At 39.7% G+C, this 23,032-nt stretch overlaps 2 protein-coding genes across 5 annotated transcripts in view; both read left to right on the top strand.

Moving 5' to 3' along the window:
* Positions 1-23,032, top strand: part of AGBL4 (AGBL carboxypeptidase 4) — a gene marked incomplete at both ends in the record, with an annotated part of 937,634 nt that overhangs the window by 539,415 nt on the left and 375,187 nt on the right. The gene's annotated exons all lie outside the window — the stretch shown is intronic.
* Positions 20,879-23,032, top strand: part of BEND5 (BEN domain containing 5) — a 31,375-nt gene continuing 29,221 nt past the window's right edge. The window contains exon 1 of one of the 4 annotated variants that reach the window (XM_082766599.1): positions 20,879-21,177. In XM_082766599.1, the coding sequence (XP_082622725.1) occupies positions 20,961-21,177 (217 nt within the window). In that variant the 5' untranslated portion in view covers positions 20,879-20,960. The remainder of the gene's footprint in view (positions 21,178-23,032) is intronic. The other 3 variants (XM_082766600.1, XM_082766601.1, XM_082766602.1) reach the window with 3 other exon arrangements.

Here is a 23,032-nt window from a genome sequence, read left to right as displayed (position 1 = left end):
ATTCTGTACATACCCTGCAGAACTCTACTGGTGATGGGGGTGACTGCTTTGAAGAGGGCTAATGTGAGGGATAACAATCTCTGAGAGTGGGCTTGGTGCTCACAGTGAAACATACACTGGGAAATATCACTGAATGCACTAGTGTTATATATTTAGGTTCATTTTCTGCTTTTACTTATGCCTTCATATCTCTTATTTTCAGGTCATTTAAATAAGAGACATGTGGTGGGACTCTATCATTTAAGCAAAATTGGTATTCTGCCATCCATGAAATTGCATGGACACCTTCAACTTATCCCGAAGTGCAAATTATGTGTATTTCTCTCCTTTAAAAAGTCAATGTGAATAAATGCTTAAAAATATGGGTCACAAAAAGCATTAAAAAGGATATATACATTTTTTCCCTCCAGGGTTCATTTTCTGATTTCCAGTCTTTCTGACCCTCCTTGAAAGCACATATATCAAGTTGAATTGTTGTTGACTAAATAACAGGAGTATTTGACATGCTTACCATCAACTTATTGTTTTAGTCCAGATGCTTTTATTCCTCCCATTTACTCCTGCTGGAGTAGCATCTTTCATATAAGCTACATCTATACTTCCTAGCCTGTCTGTGGGAGCAAGCCCAGGATGATGGCTTCATGCGTTCCCAGCCCACGACTGGTATGATCATGGACTGTCTGTAATTTCACTGCTTGTAAATCCCAGCAGTGTCCAAAGGAGCCTGACTTCTCAGCCTGATGGCTATGTGACAATATTCTACCATGCTACAGGATGTTCATGGCCGTGCCTAGGCTATCTGTGGATGCATCTGAGGATGTAACAGGGTATAATCAGGATGTGAGTTTACAGGAGGAAACATCTCACTATCATGCTTTTAATCTCTCCCCAAATCCAGGCACCTGAGTTCAAATGCACTCAGGAAAATATGGTGTAATTATTGGGTTTTGTAGAACCAGAAAATTGTGGCTTCTAAATGGCCCACCTTCTGTTAGCAGCCTTATGTTAGCACCTAACCAGCAAAGGGGAGTGGACCTCATCACTTTCTACTACTACTACCTGAAATGGCATTGCACCCAGCAGAGTGTCAGTCTCTTTTCTTATGTGACAAGTGACAAGATGTGAAGAAATGCCCTTAAGTTGTATCAAGGGAGGTTTAGACTGAGTATTAGGAAGAATTTCTTCATGGAATGGGTGGTCAAGCGTTGCAACAGGCTGCCCAGGGAAATGGTGGAGTCCCCATCCCTGGAGGTATTTCAGAGACCTGTGGACGTTGCACCTAAGGGACATGGTGTAGTGATGGGACTTCAAGTGATAGGACTCATAGGTCAAGTTGATGTGAAACTGGTGATCTTGAAGGTCTTTTCCAACCTAGATGATTCTATAAATATGCCACAAAGTCATTTACAATCAAGAGATTCTTCAAGTTACAACCTAGTCCAATTTTCAACCCAAAACAGGGAAACCTGTACCATGCTTGAGGGATGTTTCTCTAATATCAAAGGACAGAGATTTCCTGTTCTCAGTGAGAAGCAGCCATGGTATCTGGTGGTCTTAGGTCAGAAAGGTCTACTGATGTCTAAACTAAATTGACCGTGCTGAAAGAAGAAATCCATTGCTTCTGCCCTCTGCAGAAGACCACTACAGAGAGTAAATCATTCCATTCTTTTTCTTTTTTAAAAATGTTTTTAAAAACTCCGAAGATCTGATTTTTTTTTTTTTTCTTGAGACTGAAGAAGGTTTTTTTGTTTGCTTTTTTGTTTTTATTGTTGTTTTTTTCCTTGAACCTCTTCTTGATACCAAACAACTTCACTCCTTACAGCCATTTGCTGTGTGTCACCTTTGTGAACTCCTTTGCTCTCCTGGATTTCTTGCAGAATACTTTTTTCACTGGTCCAACTAAGACCTTACAAATGCTGTGTATGGTGAACAGATGACATCCCATATTTAATATTTGCCTCATTTGTAAAGTTTGAAGCTGCCGACTTGTGTTGACTTTCTGATTTAAAATATGCCATAGTTTTTCTTACAAAACAACGTTCTCGTATGTTGTCTTCTAGCCTGTATTTGTGCAGTTAGTTATTCCTTATGTATAACCTTGTCTTTATTGATCTGTCACCATTTTTTCATCAGGCTCTTTCTCCAATTTCTCATGCTCATTCTGAATTTTAATCCTGTCCTACAATATTTTTTGTGGTCTTTTCAGCTTGATACCAATGACAGAGTCCCTGAAAATGATGAAGGGGGAGGAACAGGATACTCAGTCTGGATAACTTATTTCCTAATTCTGTCATTTATTATGAATTGTTTGGTCTCTATGAAATGCTGTTAGTAAGCTGATGCCCATAGTATCAGTAAGATGTATGTTTGGCTATTATTTCTTAAGGCACATTGCTTATGAAATATTGAACTGTTATGAAAAATTATGAAACATTGAAGCTGAAGGTGACAAACAATGGCAAAATACCAGTATGGATAGAAATTTTGAGTTCAGCAATCTGAGTAAACAGTAATACCAGATGTTTGCAAGCCTGGAAAGCAAAGAGCAGTTAGAGCCTACAGAAAGGTTAGTCCGCAACTTCAAGTTTGTATTACTATTCCAAAGACTGTGAACATTTGTAATTTAATCTGGAGTTAACTGCAGTTTGGCTTCTCAGGATTAGAAGATAGCCATTCAATTAGTTAATGTGTGTGCCTACACTTAGAAATACTAGCCTAGCTATTAAAGATGTAACACCTTCCTCCGCTTCTCCATGTAAGGTGACATGCAGGCTTGTTTCTGCCTGCAAGGTTAGGATGTGTAGTGGGATCTTTTAATAATCCCAAATGGCAGGACCTGCCTGCTCTGTGCTGTCTAGAAAACTTTGATTTGCTCTTCTGGGCCTGCTCCAGGTCTTGAAGATGGTGCAAGTTGGATTAGATTTTAACAAGGTAGAATAAGATGAATATATAACAAGTCCTGATCCCATCCTTTTGTCGTTTGAATGTGCTACAGTTGTTTCAAGCTTCCTTGCTTCACCTGCTTTTCAAACTGCTGCTCACATCCTGTTGGCTAAAAAAATGAATGAGTAAAAATACATTTCCTTACTGGTTGTGACTGAATTTATGACTATTGAGCCTCCAACATTCAGTTACGATCCATCCCATATATGTAATAACACATTTTCTGCAGGTGATGAGGTTTCTGTAACTTGTGATGAACTGCAGGCAGCACTTCGGTTTATTTTGTAATGCTTCTTTGTGTGTACCTGAAAATGGGTCATTTTTCTCCTGCAAGAATCACAACAGGTATCTCTGCAGGGGGACAGCCAGCAGTTGGACTGCATAGGGAAGGAGAGATGCTGCCATTAGTTTTATTCTGATTAAACTATTGCTGCAGCTGGAACATACCTACCTAGACACAGGCATTAATCTTGCCAGGTGAAAATTGTTTAGTGGAATAAATAAAAAAGATGATGATGATGATTGCCTCTTTAACACACATGTAGTGGGGGGAAAGGAAATCAGTCAGCTGTGGGTTTTGGTTTGGGGACAGCAGAAATTGTTTCCTACCAGGAACTTTATAACAAGAAGTGCCAGACTTCATCCTGTATGTATCAGACTATCATGGCATTGGATATTAATCCTGATGGAAAAGGATTATGTGATTTTCACAGGCACTGAGATAGATTATCCTTTCTGGGCTGGTTGGAAGGTAGCGAGAGTCTCTTTCTATAGATGCTGGCAGGGAGTGGAGTGCTCCTGGGAGAGCAGTACCAGAATAGCCGAGCACGAACAGCACTTCTGACTTGAACTTTCTTTTCACTTTCCCTTCATTTCCGTTGTTTGAATGTGCTGCCTTTGAGGACTTGCTTCTTTGAGCAGGGGCGGTGGTGTGGACTGTGCTGATATGGGCTTTGAGAAGTCTGCCTGCTAATAAGCTCTTTGACACACTGAGTAAAAATACGTGAAACAACTTGTAGGAGAGCATCACATTTTAAAAGATGCTGCCCGTTCCAACATTAGAGATTTTGCCCAATATTTTGATAAATAATGTTTTGCCCTTAGTTGTGGACATGACTGATAATGGTGTTTCGCAGTATCAACTTTAGCCCTAGTAAGTCTGCTGGGTTTCACACTGGATAATAAAAGAGAACCAGCCACGGTTTTGCTGGGTCAAGGGTTGGATCCTGCCCAGCGCTCACCAGCTGAGCTGCACTGTACCAGAGCACAGCAATATGAGGCAGATCTGCATGTTGTAAAATAGTGCAGCTTCAGCCAATTCATGGGGTACCAATTTACAGTAACCGAGTCATTTAAAATAGAACTATATAAAAACTGCTATTTTTAACTAGTTAAACTCCTAGGCTTGCACTGGGACACTGTAGCCTGGGACTCTGCTGAGGTCCATATAATTTTCATCACTTATTGTTTTCTTTGATATTGGTAGACTGAAGTATTAAAGAAATATGAGCAAGTATGGAAGTTTACAAATACATATTTTAAGCCCTTCTGTATTTGCTTTCTGACTTCTGAGAAATTTCATACAGAGAATATTTTCTCAGACCTTCCAGAGAGCAACTTATTCTTTCTCAAAGTAGGTAACCTCAGCTTCTCCATAGAAACGTACATCTTTCCCCAGTGCATTGGAAGGAAGCTCATGGACTGGACACCTAGCTTTCAGACAAAGTAAAGAAAAATGAGGAAAAAATCCCTGTCTCCCTAATGTGAATGCAGAAATCTTTACTTGTGATGTCAGTAGTTTCTGCTCCTTAAGTCCGCAAAGTGCCCAGTGAAAATTGATCTGAAAATAAATGTGTAGTGATTTTTTTTCTGTTCCTGAATTATGCATTTAATTAATCTCAATCAGTTTACAAAATCCATTTTTTTTTTTTTTACTCAGATTTAAAAAGCAAATGCTTTGATAAATAAATCTAGTAGCACATGTAGGAAACTGTTTATGATTGTTGCAGTTAAGGCCTGTCAGCTACTCAAGTGTATGATTACTAATTGCCCAAGTTTCATCGAGTCAAAACACCATAGTTTTATGTTAAGGATGGAGTCCAAAACTGAGTCCTTAAACTACCAGATAAACTACTGTACTGCAATTTAAGGAAGCATGCTGGTTTTCACTGCCATAATTCAAAAATTTGTCAATAATTGAAGACATCATGAATAGGCTTATTCTTAAAATCCGGTTAAGCTTGTTCTTTTTTTAGTAGTATTATCATTTAGTTATTTATTTTGGTTGTTTTCCATTTATGCCCAAATCCTGTATGGACCTAAGAGTGCAGTGTATAAGCAGCAGATGAAGATAACTTAAAAAATTAAAATTGATCTACTGATTTGAGTGAAACTCAGGCTAGACTAGCCAAAAAAAAAAAAAAAAAAGGCAAGTAAAACCTACACAACGTGATGATATAAATGTGTACAAGAATTGCAAGCATTATGTGTATACATACACAAGTGCAACCATTCCACCTCCCTTGTCTTTGCAGTAATGCTTTATATTTCATGATACATCTATGATACATTTTAGCATCCCACATTTGTTGCCTAGTTGCATTTATATCATTCCTGTTTTTGTACCCATCTTCCCAATTTTTATGAAAGTTAAAGTTACTGCAAAGGGACAGTAAAAACCCTTCAGCTTGTATTATTGCAACTATCTTGAACCAAATTAAGATCTCATTTAATTTTTTCCCTTTTCATTTAGTTGCTACATTTCTTCTCTTAATAGTGCTAGCTTTGTGGCTTCAAGCTGTATTTTTTTCAGGAGTAGTTCAAAAATACACACCCTCCCTTTTTTTTGTCTGCTAGCCATACTTCTGTCTGGCACTGCATCTAAAAGTTGCTGTGCATAGATTTTGTTACCGTATCCCTCAGTAATGTAATAACAGCTTTCAAAATAAAATCATTCACTTTGGGATTTTTATATATATATATATTTTTAACAGTACTCTAGCCATTATTTGCAGAGGGGTATTATTGAAAATATATCTTTAATTTTCAACAGGCAGCAAGCTATTCAAGAGGACTAAGGTAAAGGACTTTATTATTGAAGGACTTTTTATTTAAGGTAAAGTTACCTTAAATTTAAAAAGTCCTTAAAATAAAGGACTAAGGACTGCGTAACACTATGCAGTGTGAGTTGCTTCAGGCTGCTAGAAGGCTCTTGTTCACACTGGGCATATCAAGAGCCGTAACACAACCCCTGGAATAGTTAGCAGTCCCTTTCTCAGTTACACCGTGATGTAAAAATAGTCACTCAGACTAGCAACCAGATATCTGACCTTATAATGCTCTACATGGAAGCTAATCATTTTTACACTTATCTTGCTTTGTTTTTCCCCTGAATTATTGCAGGATATTGGTGACTTTTTGAAGAGAGTTTCATTGCATGTGGACGAATGTGAGGCTGGTAATGGTTGGAGACTGCAGCAGGGGTTCTAAACTCAGGTCTTTATTAATACAGGGGCATAGGTGGAGGGAGGATTGCTTTGTTTTAGGTGGGAAGGAAGAGAGATTTATATTAACATTGTGGATGTTTATCATTGGGAATGATTTTTTAACGTGTCTTAGAATTCCTATCTGTACATGAAATAGAACAGACATAAGGTAAATATAAAGGAATAAATATTCAGGCCATGCTACTGCTCAATAGCAATTTATGCATTCAGTGGATTTTATGCATCCATCAGTGATAACCTGCAAATAACTTGTTATAGTGTGCCTTCTGAAACTATGAGATTTTATTAAATAACAATTAAAGGAATAGCACACCTTAGGCAAAATACCTACAACATGTGTCACTCATCCCTCCAAAAGAATAATATCAGTCTCTAAAAATGAGGGAAGTGAAAGGCAGTTTCCAAGGAACAACATATTCTTTTAAATTCAAGGTCATTTAATCTCAAGGTTGATACATGAGCTACTTAAATATGGTGTTCGTAAGATTGCTATCAGACTTCTTTCTGTAACCAGTGAGTTTTGAGACCTTTCGTGGACATTATCTTCTGCATCCCTGCTTGGGTCCGACAGCAGTTACCAAAGTGCAGTAGAGTGCTTAGGAACCTCTTCTGTGGCTGCTCACAATTAAATCTCTTGCTCTTTGATTCCTTTTGTTGCTTCTTTGTCTTTTCTACTTTAGTGCTGAGCCTGTTGTCCCTGATAAGGCCCACATAATCCAAATCTTTGTTTTGGTACATCTCTGCAATCTCCTGTATCCCTTCCAATATGTATACTCCACCCATCTTCACAACATCATCATCACGATGTAACTGCCCAATGCCTTCCAGATGCAATTTTCCAAATTTTGTTTTCCTTATTCGAACTTAAGGGGAACTATTACTTTTTTTTTTTTTTTTTTTTTTCTCCTTCCTTCTGCATCATTTCATAGACAGCCTGTTGCCCTGGGACATTTGTCAAGTCTGAGAGAGTCAACCCCAAAAATCTCAGACTGCAAACACATAGATATTGTGTCCTGAATATCCTGATTAGTCATATATGCGAATCAGAGCTTTTTGTTTCAGTTGTGTGAGTTGCTATTAGCTGCACTGGGCTTATGCATGATAGCAAATGCTATGTTCAGCCACAGGTATTTGTGGGATCGTATTCTATGACTGTAATCTCTTTTGGACAGGGAATGTGTCAGCGTTTTATAAAGGGATGCAAAGATGTGTGTGGCCTATAAAAAGTCTCTAATGTTGCTCTGTCAGATGATTACAGGAATATATAGATTGAACTAGCATGAGGCAATAACCAGACTGATTTTATTTAGCATTTATGAGGAAAGGATGGGAGGAAAAAAAAAGGGGGGGGGAGAGTTGTGTCAAATGGTTCTTGATGGAGTAGCTCTTCACATGGATATAATGCCCAACTGTTCAGAAATACTCTTGAGAACAGAAGTATGTCCTTGTGGTTTCTTTCCCAAATTCAGACTGCTGCTTGTATCTCAGACTTATCTCCCCTGCTCTGTGTATAAGATATTTGGGATTTATGGGTATTCAGAAGTTTTGTCTTTAAATTCCACCAGGTGTTTCACTGGGAACTTTGTAAGCATCAAATCGTTGAACTGTTTGACAAACTGAGGAGAAAAAAAATAATATAAAAAACAGAGAAGGCCAATAATTCTCTTTTATGCAATCTAGAAAATAATACTACAAAATATTACATCAGCAGTTGGCAGCTGTAGGTTGGTTTGCCTGGCTGCTAATTTACTATCACAAGTGCTCCAGAATCCTTTGTAATCTAACCATTGCTATTTATATTCATAATGATTTATTTAAAAAGTCTGTGCACGTCAGTAAAAGTCACCAAAAAAAGCAAAAGGAAGATTAGTTGATTGAAAGTGCATAGAATAGAGAAGAATAACCCAATAATGGAGTTGTGATAACGTTTATACACAGTAAATAACTAAAAGGGAGAGAGAGAATAGCTTTATTTTCAACTCGTCATACAGAAGGCAGAGCCCCTGATTTTGGCACAAGATGGCTCCCGTCAGAAGCTATTAAGAGCCAGGAAATATTTCCTCGTGGCCAGCAAGGAAATGAGAAGTCGTGACACCTGCACTGAGATCACAGGCATCTTCCTGACGTGTCTCGAGAAAAAGTCTTAACTGTCTGATGCCTCTGTTCCTCTTCTGGTTGTAGGGACACCTGATTCTCAGCTGTTAAAACTTTAATTTATTTATAAAATGTTTTTCTGTAGAGAGCCACAATGATGCACAGCAACTTTATTCTGTTTGTGGAAAATGCTAAGTTAAGGGAAAAAAAAACTATGAAGGATTGTGTAGTGGAGCGCAACACTTCTCAGTGTTGAGTCTCTAGGTCATTCTGAAGCAGAGATTTGAGCGGTGTCCCTTAGGATTTGCTGTTATACATGCTGAAATGATCAATCAAGGATAAAAAATGGACTGTTCTCATCTCATAGATCATTTCACAGTGAAACAGTTAAACTCCTGGCTGCTTTCTGGAAAACAGAGATCTGCATTAATAAGGTGACCTTATTAGAGCCATCCCTGGGGGGAAGGGAGGGAGAAAAAAGGTTGTGGAAAGAAAGTGAATCCAATTGTTAATCCTTTTTTCAGGGAGACTCAGATTCCTGAATGCAAATTACTTTATATTTAAATTGTGTGAAAGCACAAAAGGTTCGTGTCTACAGTTGACAGTTATTTCATTAGCTGACTCATGGAGCCTTGCAAATGGTTTCTAGTGTTAACTTTCCTTGAATTTGTTTTCTTTGTTCTTAGCAGATCTTGCAACAGCGATCATTCTGATTAATGTATTCAGCTCTACGTTCTACTCCCAGTTTGTGTTTTTTGCAGCAGTCAGCATTCCAGCCTAGGTAAGGTGAGGATGCAAGATGACTCTAGTGCATCTCCTGTAGTGCTCATCTGGTGGGATGGCTTCCAGATGGACATGAGATAAGCACAGAGGCCACTGTAATGTATTTTGCATGGGAGCAACCCCAAACACAAGTTAAAAAAGGACTTGGCGTTTAAATAAGCTACAATATTATGTGTAATAAGGTGTAAACTTTTTGGGAAAGGAGAATGGGTGGACTAAAGTTCATCAAGTCTTGTTTTAGGCTTCTGAAAACCAGGTGGCTGGTCTGTGCTATGTGTTGAGGAACCAATCATCAGTTCATGCAAGAGTTGTTCTTCCTATACCTAACTGATGTCTTCCTATACCTAACAGTCTCTCCTCTGGAGGTACTGACTCACCATTCACCTAAAATATGAGTTTCAACTTGCTTCTGAAGTTTTACTTGAAGTTTAAGGCGGATCCTGTCTACCCCACCTACTGAACTAGACCAAATACCATCATCAAAGCAGAAGCATCTCTGTAAAAATCAGTTATGTAAATTGCTTAAGTGCCCCAGATATAGGTCAATTATGCAAGCAAGTTACCTGAGGCCTGCAAGCTCTTTGTATCCATTGGTTCTTTTTTATTTCTTTAACTCAGCACATTTTTATTCTTTTTAGGATGTTTTGGCATTTGTTGTTGCAATCAATCTGCAATTTCTTGCTGATGCCTCTTATTTTTATTTTTTTTTTTCCCAAATCAGTGCTTCAAGCGTTACATTGTTCTTCAACCTGCATCAGGTATCTAGTCCTAAAACACAAAGACATCACTGGCCTGGGCCTTAATTCTTCACAAGTCACTTGTCTCTGTTATGCTCCCTGAGAGTTGCATGTTCAGGAATCCCATCATGGAAAAATCCTAGGACAAAATGCTTGAGATACAAAGGCAGAGCCTCAGCAATAAAATCAGGAGATGTTCAGGTCTAACCACTCCCATGACGTAATGGAAAACATTGCTTTGAAACTGGTGTTTGTGTGCGGGGCACTTGAATCCATCAGAAGTCTTTTTACTTTCTTGTGAACATTTTCAAGCCATTTTCTATTTTTATAGGAAATCTAACACACAGAGGGGTTTGGTTTGTGAAATAGAGAACTTGTTTTTTCATGTTCAGGTCTTTGACTTTTTTTTTTTTAATTCTGGTTTTACATGGTTAACTATAAACAAAAAAGGGGATGGGGGATGGAAAAAAGATCTCAATTACTATAAGATAGGCTCAGGGAGAAAAGAATGGAAAGGTAGATCATTAAAAGGTTGATTATTTTTACCTCACAAGTCAAAGTATTTTCCCCTGTTCTAACTCTACTGATTTCAAAATAATTACAAAAGGATTTTTTAGCCTTTTTCTTGGATTTATACACTTTTTAGCAGTAGATATTTAAATTTAAAAAGTGAGAGACAAAAACAAGGATAGATTGGAGAGGGTATCAGGGAATTATAATAGTTGATGGACACTTGAAACCCAAGGGGAAGGGAATAACAGAATGACTCCAGCTATATCAGTTGAAACCGAACACTATTGATCATTCTATTTTGAACTTTTACTTTGAAGTAAAAATCTTTAAACAAATATTTGTAAGTAAGATTCCGTCAAACTGCTTTTTCACACACAATTTTCACAAAACACGAGTTTGGTGTATAGCTGAACAGCTCTTCCAACTGATCTCAAAAAATTGTTCTGATCTGTTCACCCACAATAATCAGTAACATTGAAAACACATGTTCAACATGAAAAATATAAAAATATTAAAGGGAGAAGTATTACTTTCTTCTGCTTAATCTTTAAGTTTTTTTTTGTTGTTTTTTGATGCCAAATGGTAGGCTTTCTGAACACTGTGACAGAGAGCTGTTACTTGTGCACAACAATTTCAATGGTTTTGGTTGAGTTTTAGCTTAATGTATGAATCCCACGTTCTTGCTGTCACGAAATCTCCATTTTACCACTTTTGCAATATTGCTGGCATATGTCTCCAGCTGTCTGCTGCTGACATAGAATTGCTTGTGATTATCTGATGCTGAGCTGTTCTGCTCTGTTTTTGTGTTTTTAATCTCTCCAACAATACCTGAATGTGCTGCGCAGATCGTGGTTATTGGGGCAGAATACAGTCGTCTTTGAATTTTACTGTCCCACACAGAACATTAGAAATTCTAATGATCTTTATATCCAGATTGAATGTAAGCTAGATTTTTTTTTTTCTGATTTTGTAATTTAACATTGCAGACTGTTGACTTATTGACTATAATGTTAGCATTTTCCAGATTGGCAGACAAATTGCCTTGTAGGAGTGTCTATGTATGTATTTATATATCATCCAAAGGTTGAACTGTAGAATAGATTTTAATTGCCTAGAGAAAACTTAGTAAATCATTTCACTAGGAACAAAATTTCTAAACTGAAAAGATGGAAGTTAAGATACTGGAACCCATGTTACTTTCCAACTTAGAAATACAGATTACCGAGAGTCTTCCACTGATGTATGTTAAATAGCATCCCAAAGACATTGGTGTCATTTCAGAGGAGTCTTTAGGAGGAAATTCTAATATTTTTAGTCTTCCTAAGTATGAAGATTATATTGATCTTGGTATTTCAGTGAGGTCTGTAACAAAAAATAAATAAATAATAGTGGGGCATTTATGCTCAAACCAATTTTTTTTTTTTTTTTTTTTTTTTTTTTACTTATAATTGTCTTACAATCAATGTAAAAAAAAAAAAAAAGTAACACAATATAAGAGACTGCAAGTATGTTCACTGAGAATGTCTCGTTGGAGGAAACATAACCTTGGAGGTATTTGAGAGCAAGTCTAATTGTTAGTTACATTTCTTACTTCCCACTTCAGCAACATTTTTCTCTCTAGAATACAGACCTCAAAATAAATTACTGCAGAATAACGAGCTTCCCACAAATCAGCTGATTTACAGTAACTGTCCATGTATGTGCTCTTACAATTGGTAAATGTGAGTTAATTCAAGGTAGTTTGCTCTCAGGGGAATAGATTTGTTACACTGCAGTAGCTTGCTCACCTGCTATGCTTCTGCCTTTATAAGTGATCAGTTAGAAGTCAACTGGAATATTATACATTGAGCCTGAGATTTGGAGACACATGTATTCCCTTCCTGGTGGAGGGTGGATGAAGAAAGCAATGTTTACAACTGGAGGCACAGAGTGGAGTTCTGAACCCCTTCAGCCAGATGAAAGGGGGGAGCAAGTATATTCCTTGCCCTGGTATGAGATTTTTGATATAACGTGGGAGATACCATGGTGGTGCCCTCCTGGTCTTGCTGGCCACTTTGTAAAGATCTCTCTCTCAACCCATGTTTTGAAAGGAGGTCTGCATATATGTTCAGGTGAGAATTTCAGGCTGTGAAAGAAGGAAGATGGAGGCATTCTCTGGCAGTCCTTGCTCCGTGGAGATGGGAGTTCCAATGCACTGTGCTCCATGGTTTCTATGGATGGGATTTGGGCATCTTCCACACTAAGCATGGATGGTATTTGAGATCTTGTTTTGAGACAGCCCTGCAGGGTAAGGTGATAACTCTTTAGGATTTCTTGGACTGCAACATTGCATGTTTCAGGCCCACTGAAAACATTCTCTGAGTCCATTTCACAACATGAAGTGTGAGTGGGAATGGCTATTGTCCCTGTTCTTTGTGATGAATGGACTTAAAAATAATACTGTAATAGTGGTCAGGAGAGATTTCAGTGAGTTTTGGAGGCACCGGGGAAAATCAAAATATTGTGTAAAATCAGTGAAATGCATCTGTGGGTGATAGCTGATCACTCAGGTAAGTAGAAAAGCCTCAATATAATGGTTTTTTTTTTTTTTTTTTTTTTTTTTTTTTTTTTTTTTTTTTTTTTTTTTTTTAATAATCAGTAGCCTTGTTAGTAGTCATAGTAGAGGATTAAAGACTGACTGACTTGCCCTTGGAGAATGACTATGCCTTTCCCTCCAGGTCAGAGGCAAGGCAAATAACTGTTGTCAGTAGAACTGTCCTTTCTTGTTAAGAGATGTATTGATTAATCACTTTTCATAGGTGGGAAATTTATCTTAACCATTATTAGCAGACTTCCCAATGAGTTGACTATTTAACTTTTTAAGCAATTAACTATTTAATTCATGTGCTACTGCACTGACCAGCTTGTATTTGACCCGTTGAATAAAATTCAGACTCCTCTGTGGTCTTTTATTGTATGCCTTGTGTTTTTGGATAAAAACTGTAGGTTTGCTTTACATTTATTATCACTAAATACTGTGGTTATTCTCAGTAGTAACATCTCTTGCTTGTAATATAATCCTTGTCTCCCCACCTATTTTATCTTTTCTATTTTATTACCTCTTGTATGTACTAGTAAATAAAAGGGAAGAAAATTTGGAAGATAAAGGTCATTCAGAAGAACTGCTGTGTGTATCACATCAGAGAGCTTAGAAGATTATGGAAATATTTACAGCTCCAAAAGAGTCAATCTGTACACCAAGATTGAATTTAGGAATGGACACAAGCCCTTATACTCTATCTGTCTGGAAAGACTGGTTTTACAATATTTTATGGCCTTGGAATTGTAAAGCTAGTTATGATGAATTTAGTAAAGTCTGTATACTGCGTTGTTCCACTGTTTCTTATTTCATTGACATTATATTTTCATCAGTTTGGACTGTGTAGTATCTGCAGACAGTGTATGTTCAAAATATTGGATTGCTGTGTTTTTGCATACAAACCTTATAAAGGAAAAAAAATACCAGACTGTATGTACAAGCATCAAAATTTGATTACATGCAGGATCTAATCTTAATATCACACCATCCTCTCTGAAAAGCGTTGCAAGAATATTTCAGTTCATATTCTGAATGGTATGTTTCTCTGCAGTTATTTCGCAGAATTTTTATTCCTACCAGGAGAATATCAGTACATTGAAATGAATAAAAATGTATACACTAAATTGCTTATTCAAATGTCCAGCTTTGATGTTTGTGGAGAATTTAAGCAGGAGGCAATATAACCTGAGCTTTGTTTTATTGATAAGAGAGGCTAATGGGAGTTACAAAACAGGAAAGAATGAGAAGTTGTATAATATGCTGGAAATGTGAAAAAAATGCAGATTTCTGTTATTAGCTTCCACAGTTCTATTTGCATAGAAATATACTAACGTCTGGATGGCATTTCATGCATGAACTTGATAGAGCATCCTTAAACATATTCATGTTAGAAGAGTGCTTAAAGGGAACCTCAAACTTGAAAACTCCCATCTTTGTTTAAAAAGAAACCAACACAAAATTAAACAACTATAGTTTCCCTAGGGTATTTTAGTACAAGGTATTTCTTTATGAAACAGAGCTTGCTTTGTTATGAAGAATACAGTGACAGCCTATGAAGGGCCCCCCTTTCTGATCACACTTTAAAAAAGATCCTGATTCTCCTGAATGTTAAATATTATTGTACAATAGATGTTGCTCAGGCTTTTGTGAAAAATACTAGCGAAGCATGAAGCCCCTTGAGAATTAAAACAACTCTTGGGTTTTCAGCTTCCTATGCCTTTTTCTTTTTTGAGGGAAACAACTTCCTTGTAAGTAGGGCAAAGAGGAATGCCAATTTTCTTTGCTACGTGAGATAATAGGAGTTACCCCTCCTTGAAGAACAAGAAGAATTCCTATTTGTTGGAGTCTGTTATAGGTAACACATGAATTTCTGGGAGTTTGGCAACAGCAACTCCTTCCAGTTTTATATTTATATATATATATATATATATAAATTGTGTATATATAAAGATAAAAAATTCACCTACTTGTGCAGAGCAGGTTCACTCCATTTGGAACTTGCAAATTGTTGTATCAAAGATATCTGGTGTTAGTAGGTGTGGAGTGGTTCACAGACTATATCAAAGGTTTGCATAGCAGTGATGACCTGCATGTTTAGTATCTAGCATTTGCAATGTTCAGTTTGCCAACTGTAACATATTATGTTCTATTAATTTAAATTTTATATTAATGAGACACAGCTGATGACAGTATTTTTCTGAAATATTACAAGGGTTATTCCTGTTGTGTTATCTCCCATTGACCTTCCACAACAGGAATTTTACATGCTCACATTAGTTCTTCAAAAGAGTTGTTGGTCCACCTCTGATTGTGACTTTAATCAGAAGAAGCAGATTTGATCTTCTCTTCTGAAGTGGTGAGATGTGAGCACTATTTCCTGGGAGTATTTTATACAAACGCACTTCAGACTGAACTATAGCTATCCTTGAAAGGGATTAGAAAGGGCAAGACAAGAATATGAATTAAAAAGCACTGGGGTGTGAAAACATTTCGCTTTAAGCACTTTTGATTCTGTCCTCACTTATGCAAGCCCACTCCTGATGATTGTCAAGAACTTTACAAAAAGGTAGGACTCATCCCTAGAGTCTGTCCCTTCTCCTGCTGAAATCAGACTTTCGAAGGAAAGTGGAAGTGTGAGTATGTGAAGGTACCATTCTGGAAAAATGCAGTCGGTAGTAGTTGACTCTTTCTGTTGTACATATCCCATGTTATTTGTGTGAACTTCTCAAGCAGAATTGACCTATATAGAAAAGGGTTGTGGGACTGTCTTCCCTTGCCAGTACGAGAGACAAATGCTGGTTCAAGATGGGACAATGCTGTACAGATGTGAGAACTGAAAACCAAAATGGAAATACTATGAAAAAAGGTTATGAGTCCTGTCTTACTCAGAATCTCTGTATAAGCTAACCATGCACAGCGTATAGTAATTATAATTTACACTGAAGCCAGGTTACGTAGTGTTTAGTCCTTGCCAAATTACAGTCCCTTTGGCATCTAAGGTAAGGAAGGAATCCAGTTCCTGCAGTGGTGCAAAATCTATATATGTAAATCTACATCTATAGTCATATTAGTAAAATTACTGTAAAGAGCCAACCAAAAGTCAGTTTAAACAAAAGAAAGGAAAATCTCAAATTAAATTTTCAGATTTACAGCTATTTGTAGGTTGAAACCTTCAGTGGATGTTAGCAGTAAAATCATTTGGACTGCAGCGATGTCTTCAGAGAAGGTCTTGAAGATGGTGGCAGTGGTACCAACAGGACATCTTTTAAAGGCAAGTCCATGCCTGCGTCAGCTCAAAGAAAACATTGTCTCGCCTACTTGCTTCTCTCAGGCAAGAAATTTATAGTGTGGAAAACAGCATACTGCCTGAATACCGAGGATGGCATTTAGCAAGATTTTGAATGGTATCCAGCTGGGTGGGAGCTGGAAGTCGCGATGCTTTGAGGGTCATTTGCAGCTCCCAGACAACCCAGCTCCTGGCCCCCGCTGAGCAAAGAGCAGGGTGAGAGTGAGGACAGTTGCTGCCTCATGCTGAGGCAAGGTAGTGCCGACTGGCAGTGCCTCCTGATTCCTGTTGACTTTCTGTAAGCACGTTTAACCTGTAATTTGGAAAAGGAAAATACAGTCTGGCACCCATTCTTGAAGGGTTGCCAGTCCCAGATCTATCCATTGCGTAGCCTGACAGAATGGGAAAGATAAGTGTCTTACAGACCAGTATCCACAGCAACAGACACTGGAATTTTGTCTTTTCAATACGTACAACCCCCTAAAGAATATAATTATTTATTGTCCAGCTTTATAATAGTAATAATGGCCTTTACGTTGGGAATTTTCAGCAGTTAATGACAGTCTGTCTTTGTCTTTGGACCTTGCTTTCTCCAGCCAGTCATTAACAGCAAGGAAAACGCCTTCTCCAGTGGTCACTTTTGCTTAATCATTATGTTGTCTTGCTGCAGAATGTACCAGCTACCTCTGGGAAATAAATGTCTCCTATGTGAATGGATCCATAAAATGTTCCTTAGGTTTCATTTATTTGAAAGAATATTCTGCTAGGATGCACGAGTTTAATGTAAAAGAAGATAAAGTATTATCAGCCCCAAGAAAGGTTAGATCACCCTCTGGAATTGGGACTAAATAGCCTTGCAGTGCTGCCCTTCCTCTTGTGGGGATGGTTCAAGGCCATAGATTTCAAAAGATTAAATCTTAAGAATTTATCTATGTAATCTAGGTTCCCATACACTGTCCTTTTGGTATTGGAGCACTTCAGAAATTATATGTGGACACAAGCATTTTCTTGTCCATCTTCTAGGATCGTATAGGAACTGGACCTTGTTTTTTATGTTTGAATTTTATGTGTAATCATTGTGACACTGAAAGCAGAGTATGGCAGTGGTGTCTTGAGAGTTAAAAATTATTAATAAAAAAAAAAAAGCTGAAGTGGGACCAAACCTTGGAAATGCTTGCATTGCCCTGCCTAGATAAGTCCCCTCATCCCATCACCTTCTCCATTTCAAAACACCTAGAAGTTGTATATGATTTTTTCATGGAAAGATTCATTTATACCCAGAAATGACTTTATCTTTCACTTTATCAAAAGAGGAAAAAATGAGATATTATGTAACTGATCAACTTGAGATGTTTTCTGACTACCTGATAGAACATATTCTTGGTCAAAAACTAACCGTATCCTGAATGGATTGAATGTGTGTACTTACTTAAGCCTTTGAACTGTCTTCAGTTCCTGAACATTGTTAGTCATTCTTTAAGCTTTATGACTTTAACTGCTATTGTTAAAATGCAGCGAGTTATCTAAACAGTTGTGAACATATCTTTCTTTTGGTACTTTCAAGCTCATGCAACTGTTTAAGAAATGTATTACTTTGAGGATAAATAAGTTTTTACCAGAAAACAATTAAATTTTCTAAATAGTGCATTTAATGTGTGGGGATTCCTACTAGTAGCCCAGCATACAATTATTGTTGAATAGTCACATAGTATTGAAGCCCCTCCATTTGAATGGTAAAAGAAAATGGGAATTACTTCATTGTTAGATTTAAAACCAATATGGCATCCCTCGAAAGTTTGATGTTAAACATGGAAGTAATGTGAATGATATGTCTAATTTTAATGTTTTGCTGTGGAAGAGATTTAGCACCTGTGTAGCTATTATTGGTACTATTAGCTTTTCATTTTGTATCTTTAAGTGAAAACACAGAGTTCCCATCAAAACAGCAGGCATCAGTTTTCTGCTTTAATGCTATTTTTTTGTACTTTTCAAGAAAAATAGCAGCAGAAAAATGTAGGTAGTGTTCCAGGAAACAGCCACTCACAAGTCCTTCAAGGGCTGGGACTGTGCTTTGTGGTTTCCTGACTCTTGGAGTGACACTTTTACTTTTTAAGGTAAGGCTTCATTTGTATTTTGAAAGTATGACAATCTCCTTCTCAGCAGGGTTTGTTGTTTCTAAAAGGCTGGGAATTGCTAAAGGATTTAAATCTGGTGAGGATACAGTCATTCCCTTAATAATGAGCTTTCAAACCTACGCCTGTAAAATAGCTCTATGTCTTCAAGCTTTAGGTTCTCTGGCTAGCCAGTGCTCAACCAACTGGCTAACCACTAGCAGAAAGGAGGAAGGTCTGAAGGAAAGGAGTGCTGATACTTCTGTGTTTGTATTCTGTGCTTAAACTGATTTCTTCCGCTGCTTCACAGCTACCCAATGCAGATTATTTATAGATTTCAGAGCCAGAAATTAACACAGTGCCTTGCAGGCAGAAGAGAAATGTATGGGATCATTATTAATTCTTTAGCATTATAATGCCTTCTGGCTCAATGTGTGTGCTGGGGACCAAGTGTAAACACACATTTGTCATTCCAACCCTTAATCTGTTCCCAAAAATGTCCTTCAATGGAGAACTGTGAAACAGCTTTTCTAAACAATCTGAGACCTTTTTTTTTTTTTGCCACTGACACAAAGATCTTTATAGCCTTTGCTGTAATTGAACCTTCAAATGTAAAATGTTGCGAATGCCAGTTTAGTGTTCCTTTTCAAAAAAAAAAAAAAAAAAAAAAAACAAAGAAAAAAATACACACTCTGATGCTACTTGCCCTTACATGAATGCTTTTAGTTTTCTTTCATTAGGGGAAATTACCCAAGTCTCCTTGGTACCTGAAGAGATCTTTCCTCTTCCGCATCTACCCTAACCTTTGAGTCCCTAGCTTCTTTTCGTTTCTCCTGTTATATCTAGTTTCTCCATTTTTCTGTTTTCCTTTCCTTTTAACAGCAGCCTTAGATGTTGCTAATAGATTTCAGCTGCAGAGGAAATACAATCCCAATAAGACTCAGTGTACTGAATCCCTCACTAGCCACTGAACTTAGTTGGACAAAATTGTCCTTCATGTAATTTTAACAGCGTCCACGGAGTAATTCCAGCCATCAGTCTGTCCTGTCATCTTTCTGCAGCTCCTTCTACCTCCATTGTAACAGAAGGTAGAGGATCGCTACAGCAGCCGTTATTGTTTGATCAGCAACACGGTCTTTGCTGGAATTTCATTTCCCGTGCAGCCTAGCTACTAGAATACATTTGTCATCCATACTTTGTAGCAGACTTATATTTGCCTGTAATTACATACCAGTCTGGCAATACTTTATTGTTAACATAAAGTACTGGCGCTTAAATCCCAATCCTAAACTGAAGTATTTGCAAAACTCTGTAATTGCTAAAATAATAAAGCTGCCATTTTTGTATGGGAAGTTTACAGCCTGTTTCTGAAATACTTGTATTGGCTTAACTATACCTGTATGCGTACCTTATGTTTTCATGGGCTGCTTGAGATAGACAGCCTTCTGCTATGCATTTCTGATACCTTCACAAATAGCTGAGGAGGGAGGAGACCTTGAATCAGAATATTCTGATTCTGTGACCTCTGGACATCAACTTGTCCATAATCTCCTCCTCAAGCAGGGCCAGCTAGAAATGGCTGCCCACAACCACGCGCATCTGTCAAGTTGTCTCTGAGCGTGCAGGAGACTCTGTAAGTTCTGTGGTCAACCCATTCCAGTGCTCAGTCAAAACTTTACTTGATTTTTTTTCTTCCAGGTTGTGGTCTACTCTCATGTACTTAGAAGCCTATAAACGATAACCAAGAACAACACGTTCAGTGTAGTTAAACTCAGGGCAGAAATACTGGCAAATGTTTAGGGATATGCAAACCAGGAAAGTATTTTGGATTAATTTTGTGTTGGTATTTTGGGTTGTGTTGGCATTTTGGGTTGTGTTGCCTTTTTCCAAAAATAGAGATGCCCCTCTCTCACTGTCGGTTACTCATTCTGCTTTTATTTTGGCCTTTAAATAACTATTTTGTTGGGCTGCTCTCAGGGCTGGGCCAAACAGACTTCAGTATCAGAAACCTGGGCCAGATTAAGCAATGTGGCTACTTTCTTTCACACAGGAGCGTGAAAACATCCCTAACTGTGTGCGTGTGCGCCCAGTAGGTTGGGAATTCGTGCTCAGAATGCCACGGGCACTACTGTCAGACAAGGACAAAGAGTTTCTGTGGTGTTTTGGGGGTCAGAGGGGCAGGCAGGCGGGCACCGGCCGCAACCGGGGGCCGGGCCTGGCGGGCCGGGCCCCGCGCCCTCCCTCCCGTCTCCGTGCGCTCCGCGCTGGATTGCTCGTGCCTTATCCCGGCGCTGGCGGCGCGGCCAGGCGAGCTCAGCCGAGCGCAGAGGCGGATTTTGAGGAACAATAACAGAGCGGGGAGCGCGGGACCGGCGCGGCCGCCCCGCCCGCCCGCCCGCCCGCCGCACCATGTACGCCTTTGTGCGGTTCCTGGAGGACAACGTCTGCTACGCGCTGCCCGTCTCCTGCGTGCAGGACTTCAGCCCCACGTCCCAGCTCGACTTCGACAACCAGAAGGTCTACACCGTCTACCGCAACCCCGAGGAGGCGGACGAGGACGACGAGAGCCCCGGGGAGTGGGGCGAGCGCCTGCTGCTGCACAAGGCCCAGATCCTGGCGCTGGCAGGTGGGCGGCGGGCACGGGGATGGGGCTGGGGGGGGGCCGGGGGGGGGGGGCTGCAGCCGCCCCCTCGCTGCTGAGGGAGAGGGGGGGAGAGCGGAGGAGGGGGTGGGAAGGGGCGGGAGGGGGGTGCTGTGGGGCTGGGGGTGGTGGGCGGGTGGTCCTGGTCCTCGCAGTGTCCTGGTCCTGGTGGTCCTGGACCTGGATCTGGTCCTGGTGGTGGTCCTGGACCTGGTCCTGGTTCTGGTCCTGGTCCTGGTGGTGATGTCGAGGTGAAATTAGCCCCCCCACACACACTCTTACACACACACACGTACTCGGGGGCCCCGAAGTTGAGGTGTGGGTGCGCGGGGTATTTATAGCGCCCGCAGTCCCCGCTGTACGTAACTCTGCGGCTCTGGGCAGCGCGCTGCCAAGCCGGAGGGGTGCTGCTTTATGTCCGCGTTGCTTGTGTAAGTCACTTCGCAAATTGGAAGGCAAAAAAAAAAAAAAAAAAGGAGCCAGACCTCTCCGCTGGGCTCTTGGCTTGGCTGCCTGGTGCTGGTCTCACGTTCAGCTTTCATACCTCACCTACATAAACCACTGTTAAGAACTGAACCCGTTTTTTGGCCATTGGAAGGTGCTCCCCTCCTGCGTGGCCCCAGGTCACGTCTCGCAGCATGTTGCCATGAGGACTTTCTGTAGTTGCCTTGCAACGATGCTCTGCCCTGCTCGGAGTTGGCGCACCTAAAAAGTTTGAGGTTGTTTGTGGCAACTTGCTGGCCACTGCGGGCTTGTCCCACCCGCGGTGGGAAGATGGTGGCTGACGGTTGGGCTGTCCCTGTGAGGAGCCAAGGGGACGCTGGGTTTGGATCCAGAGCTTGGGAAGGAGAAATGCTGGTTACATCGATTTCCCCAAAGGCGGAATGGGCCTCAGAAACTGCTCTCTGGCACTGAGTCCTGGGAAAGCAGTGCCTGTTCCTCATCTTTGAACAGGGCAGCTTAGTGCTACAGTCACGTAAAACTAGTGTTTTCTTAGTTATAGTTTTATTTTTGGAAATAACAGTTCCCAAAGTGGATCAAGTTGGTGGTCCGTTTAGGCCTGGAGTCAGCGACTCATGCCAGTGTCCTGTTTACAGCAGTGGCCACAAGCAGGTGCTTGGAAAGAATAAGAAAAAGGCAAGCATGTACATCATTCCCTGTAAAGCTTTTACAGTTTCTGAACAGCTGCCACGCCAGGAGTTCAGGGTAGCAGGAGAACCCACTAGGCAAAGTTTTTGTTGTCCTGTGCCACCGCTTCGTTTGTGTGTCCTGTCTATAGCAGAGCAGAATTTGTGTAGGACGTATTTCGTGCAAGTTACCTGCCAGATACATGGAAGACAGCAGTGTTGCTGTTTGGGCTTTGCTTGGCCTCTTCTCAGAGACATCCTACGTGGAGCTCACCTTCCTCTTTCTTACTGGGGAACTGCAGTAGCAATGTCCTTTCTGTTCACCATGTTCATCTCAACCCAAGTTAAAAGTTTGACAAATTCTCACAGCAGATTTGCTCACATGGTGAGCCTACCAGGTTGCCTCAGTTTGCCAAGTAGTGAACCCAGCAGAAAGTGCACTTACTTCTGTCAGTTTCCTTGTTCCAGTCAGGTTGTACCTAAGAGAAGTTGTCTTCTGTGCAGTTGCTCTTTGCTTCATTGCACTTGAGCCAGAACAAACCAATGCTGTTTCCTCCAGGGAGCAAGACTTGTTACTTAAATTAGTGGTTTGCACTAATTGCTCCTCAGAGATTGCAGTATCTACAGGAGATACTCCTAGTGAGCCAGGAACACAAAGAAACATACAACTGTCTTTATCACATCTGTCACATCTCAATATACCTGACTGTATC

Source organism: Aythya marila, assembly GCF_965140915.1.
Source record: "Aythya marila genome assembly, chromosome: 8".
Taxonomy (NCBI): domain Eukaryota; kingdom Metazoa; phylum Chordata; class Aves; order Anseriformes; family Anatidae; genus Aythya; species Aythya marila.
Note: the sequence above shows the minus strand (reverse complement) of the source record. Positions and strands in the feature narration are given on the sequence as shown.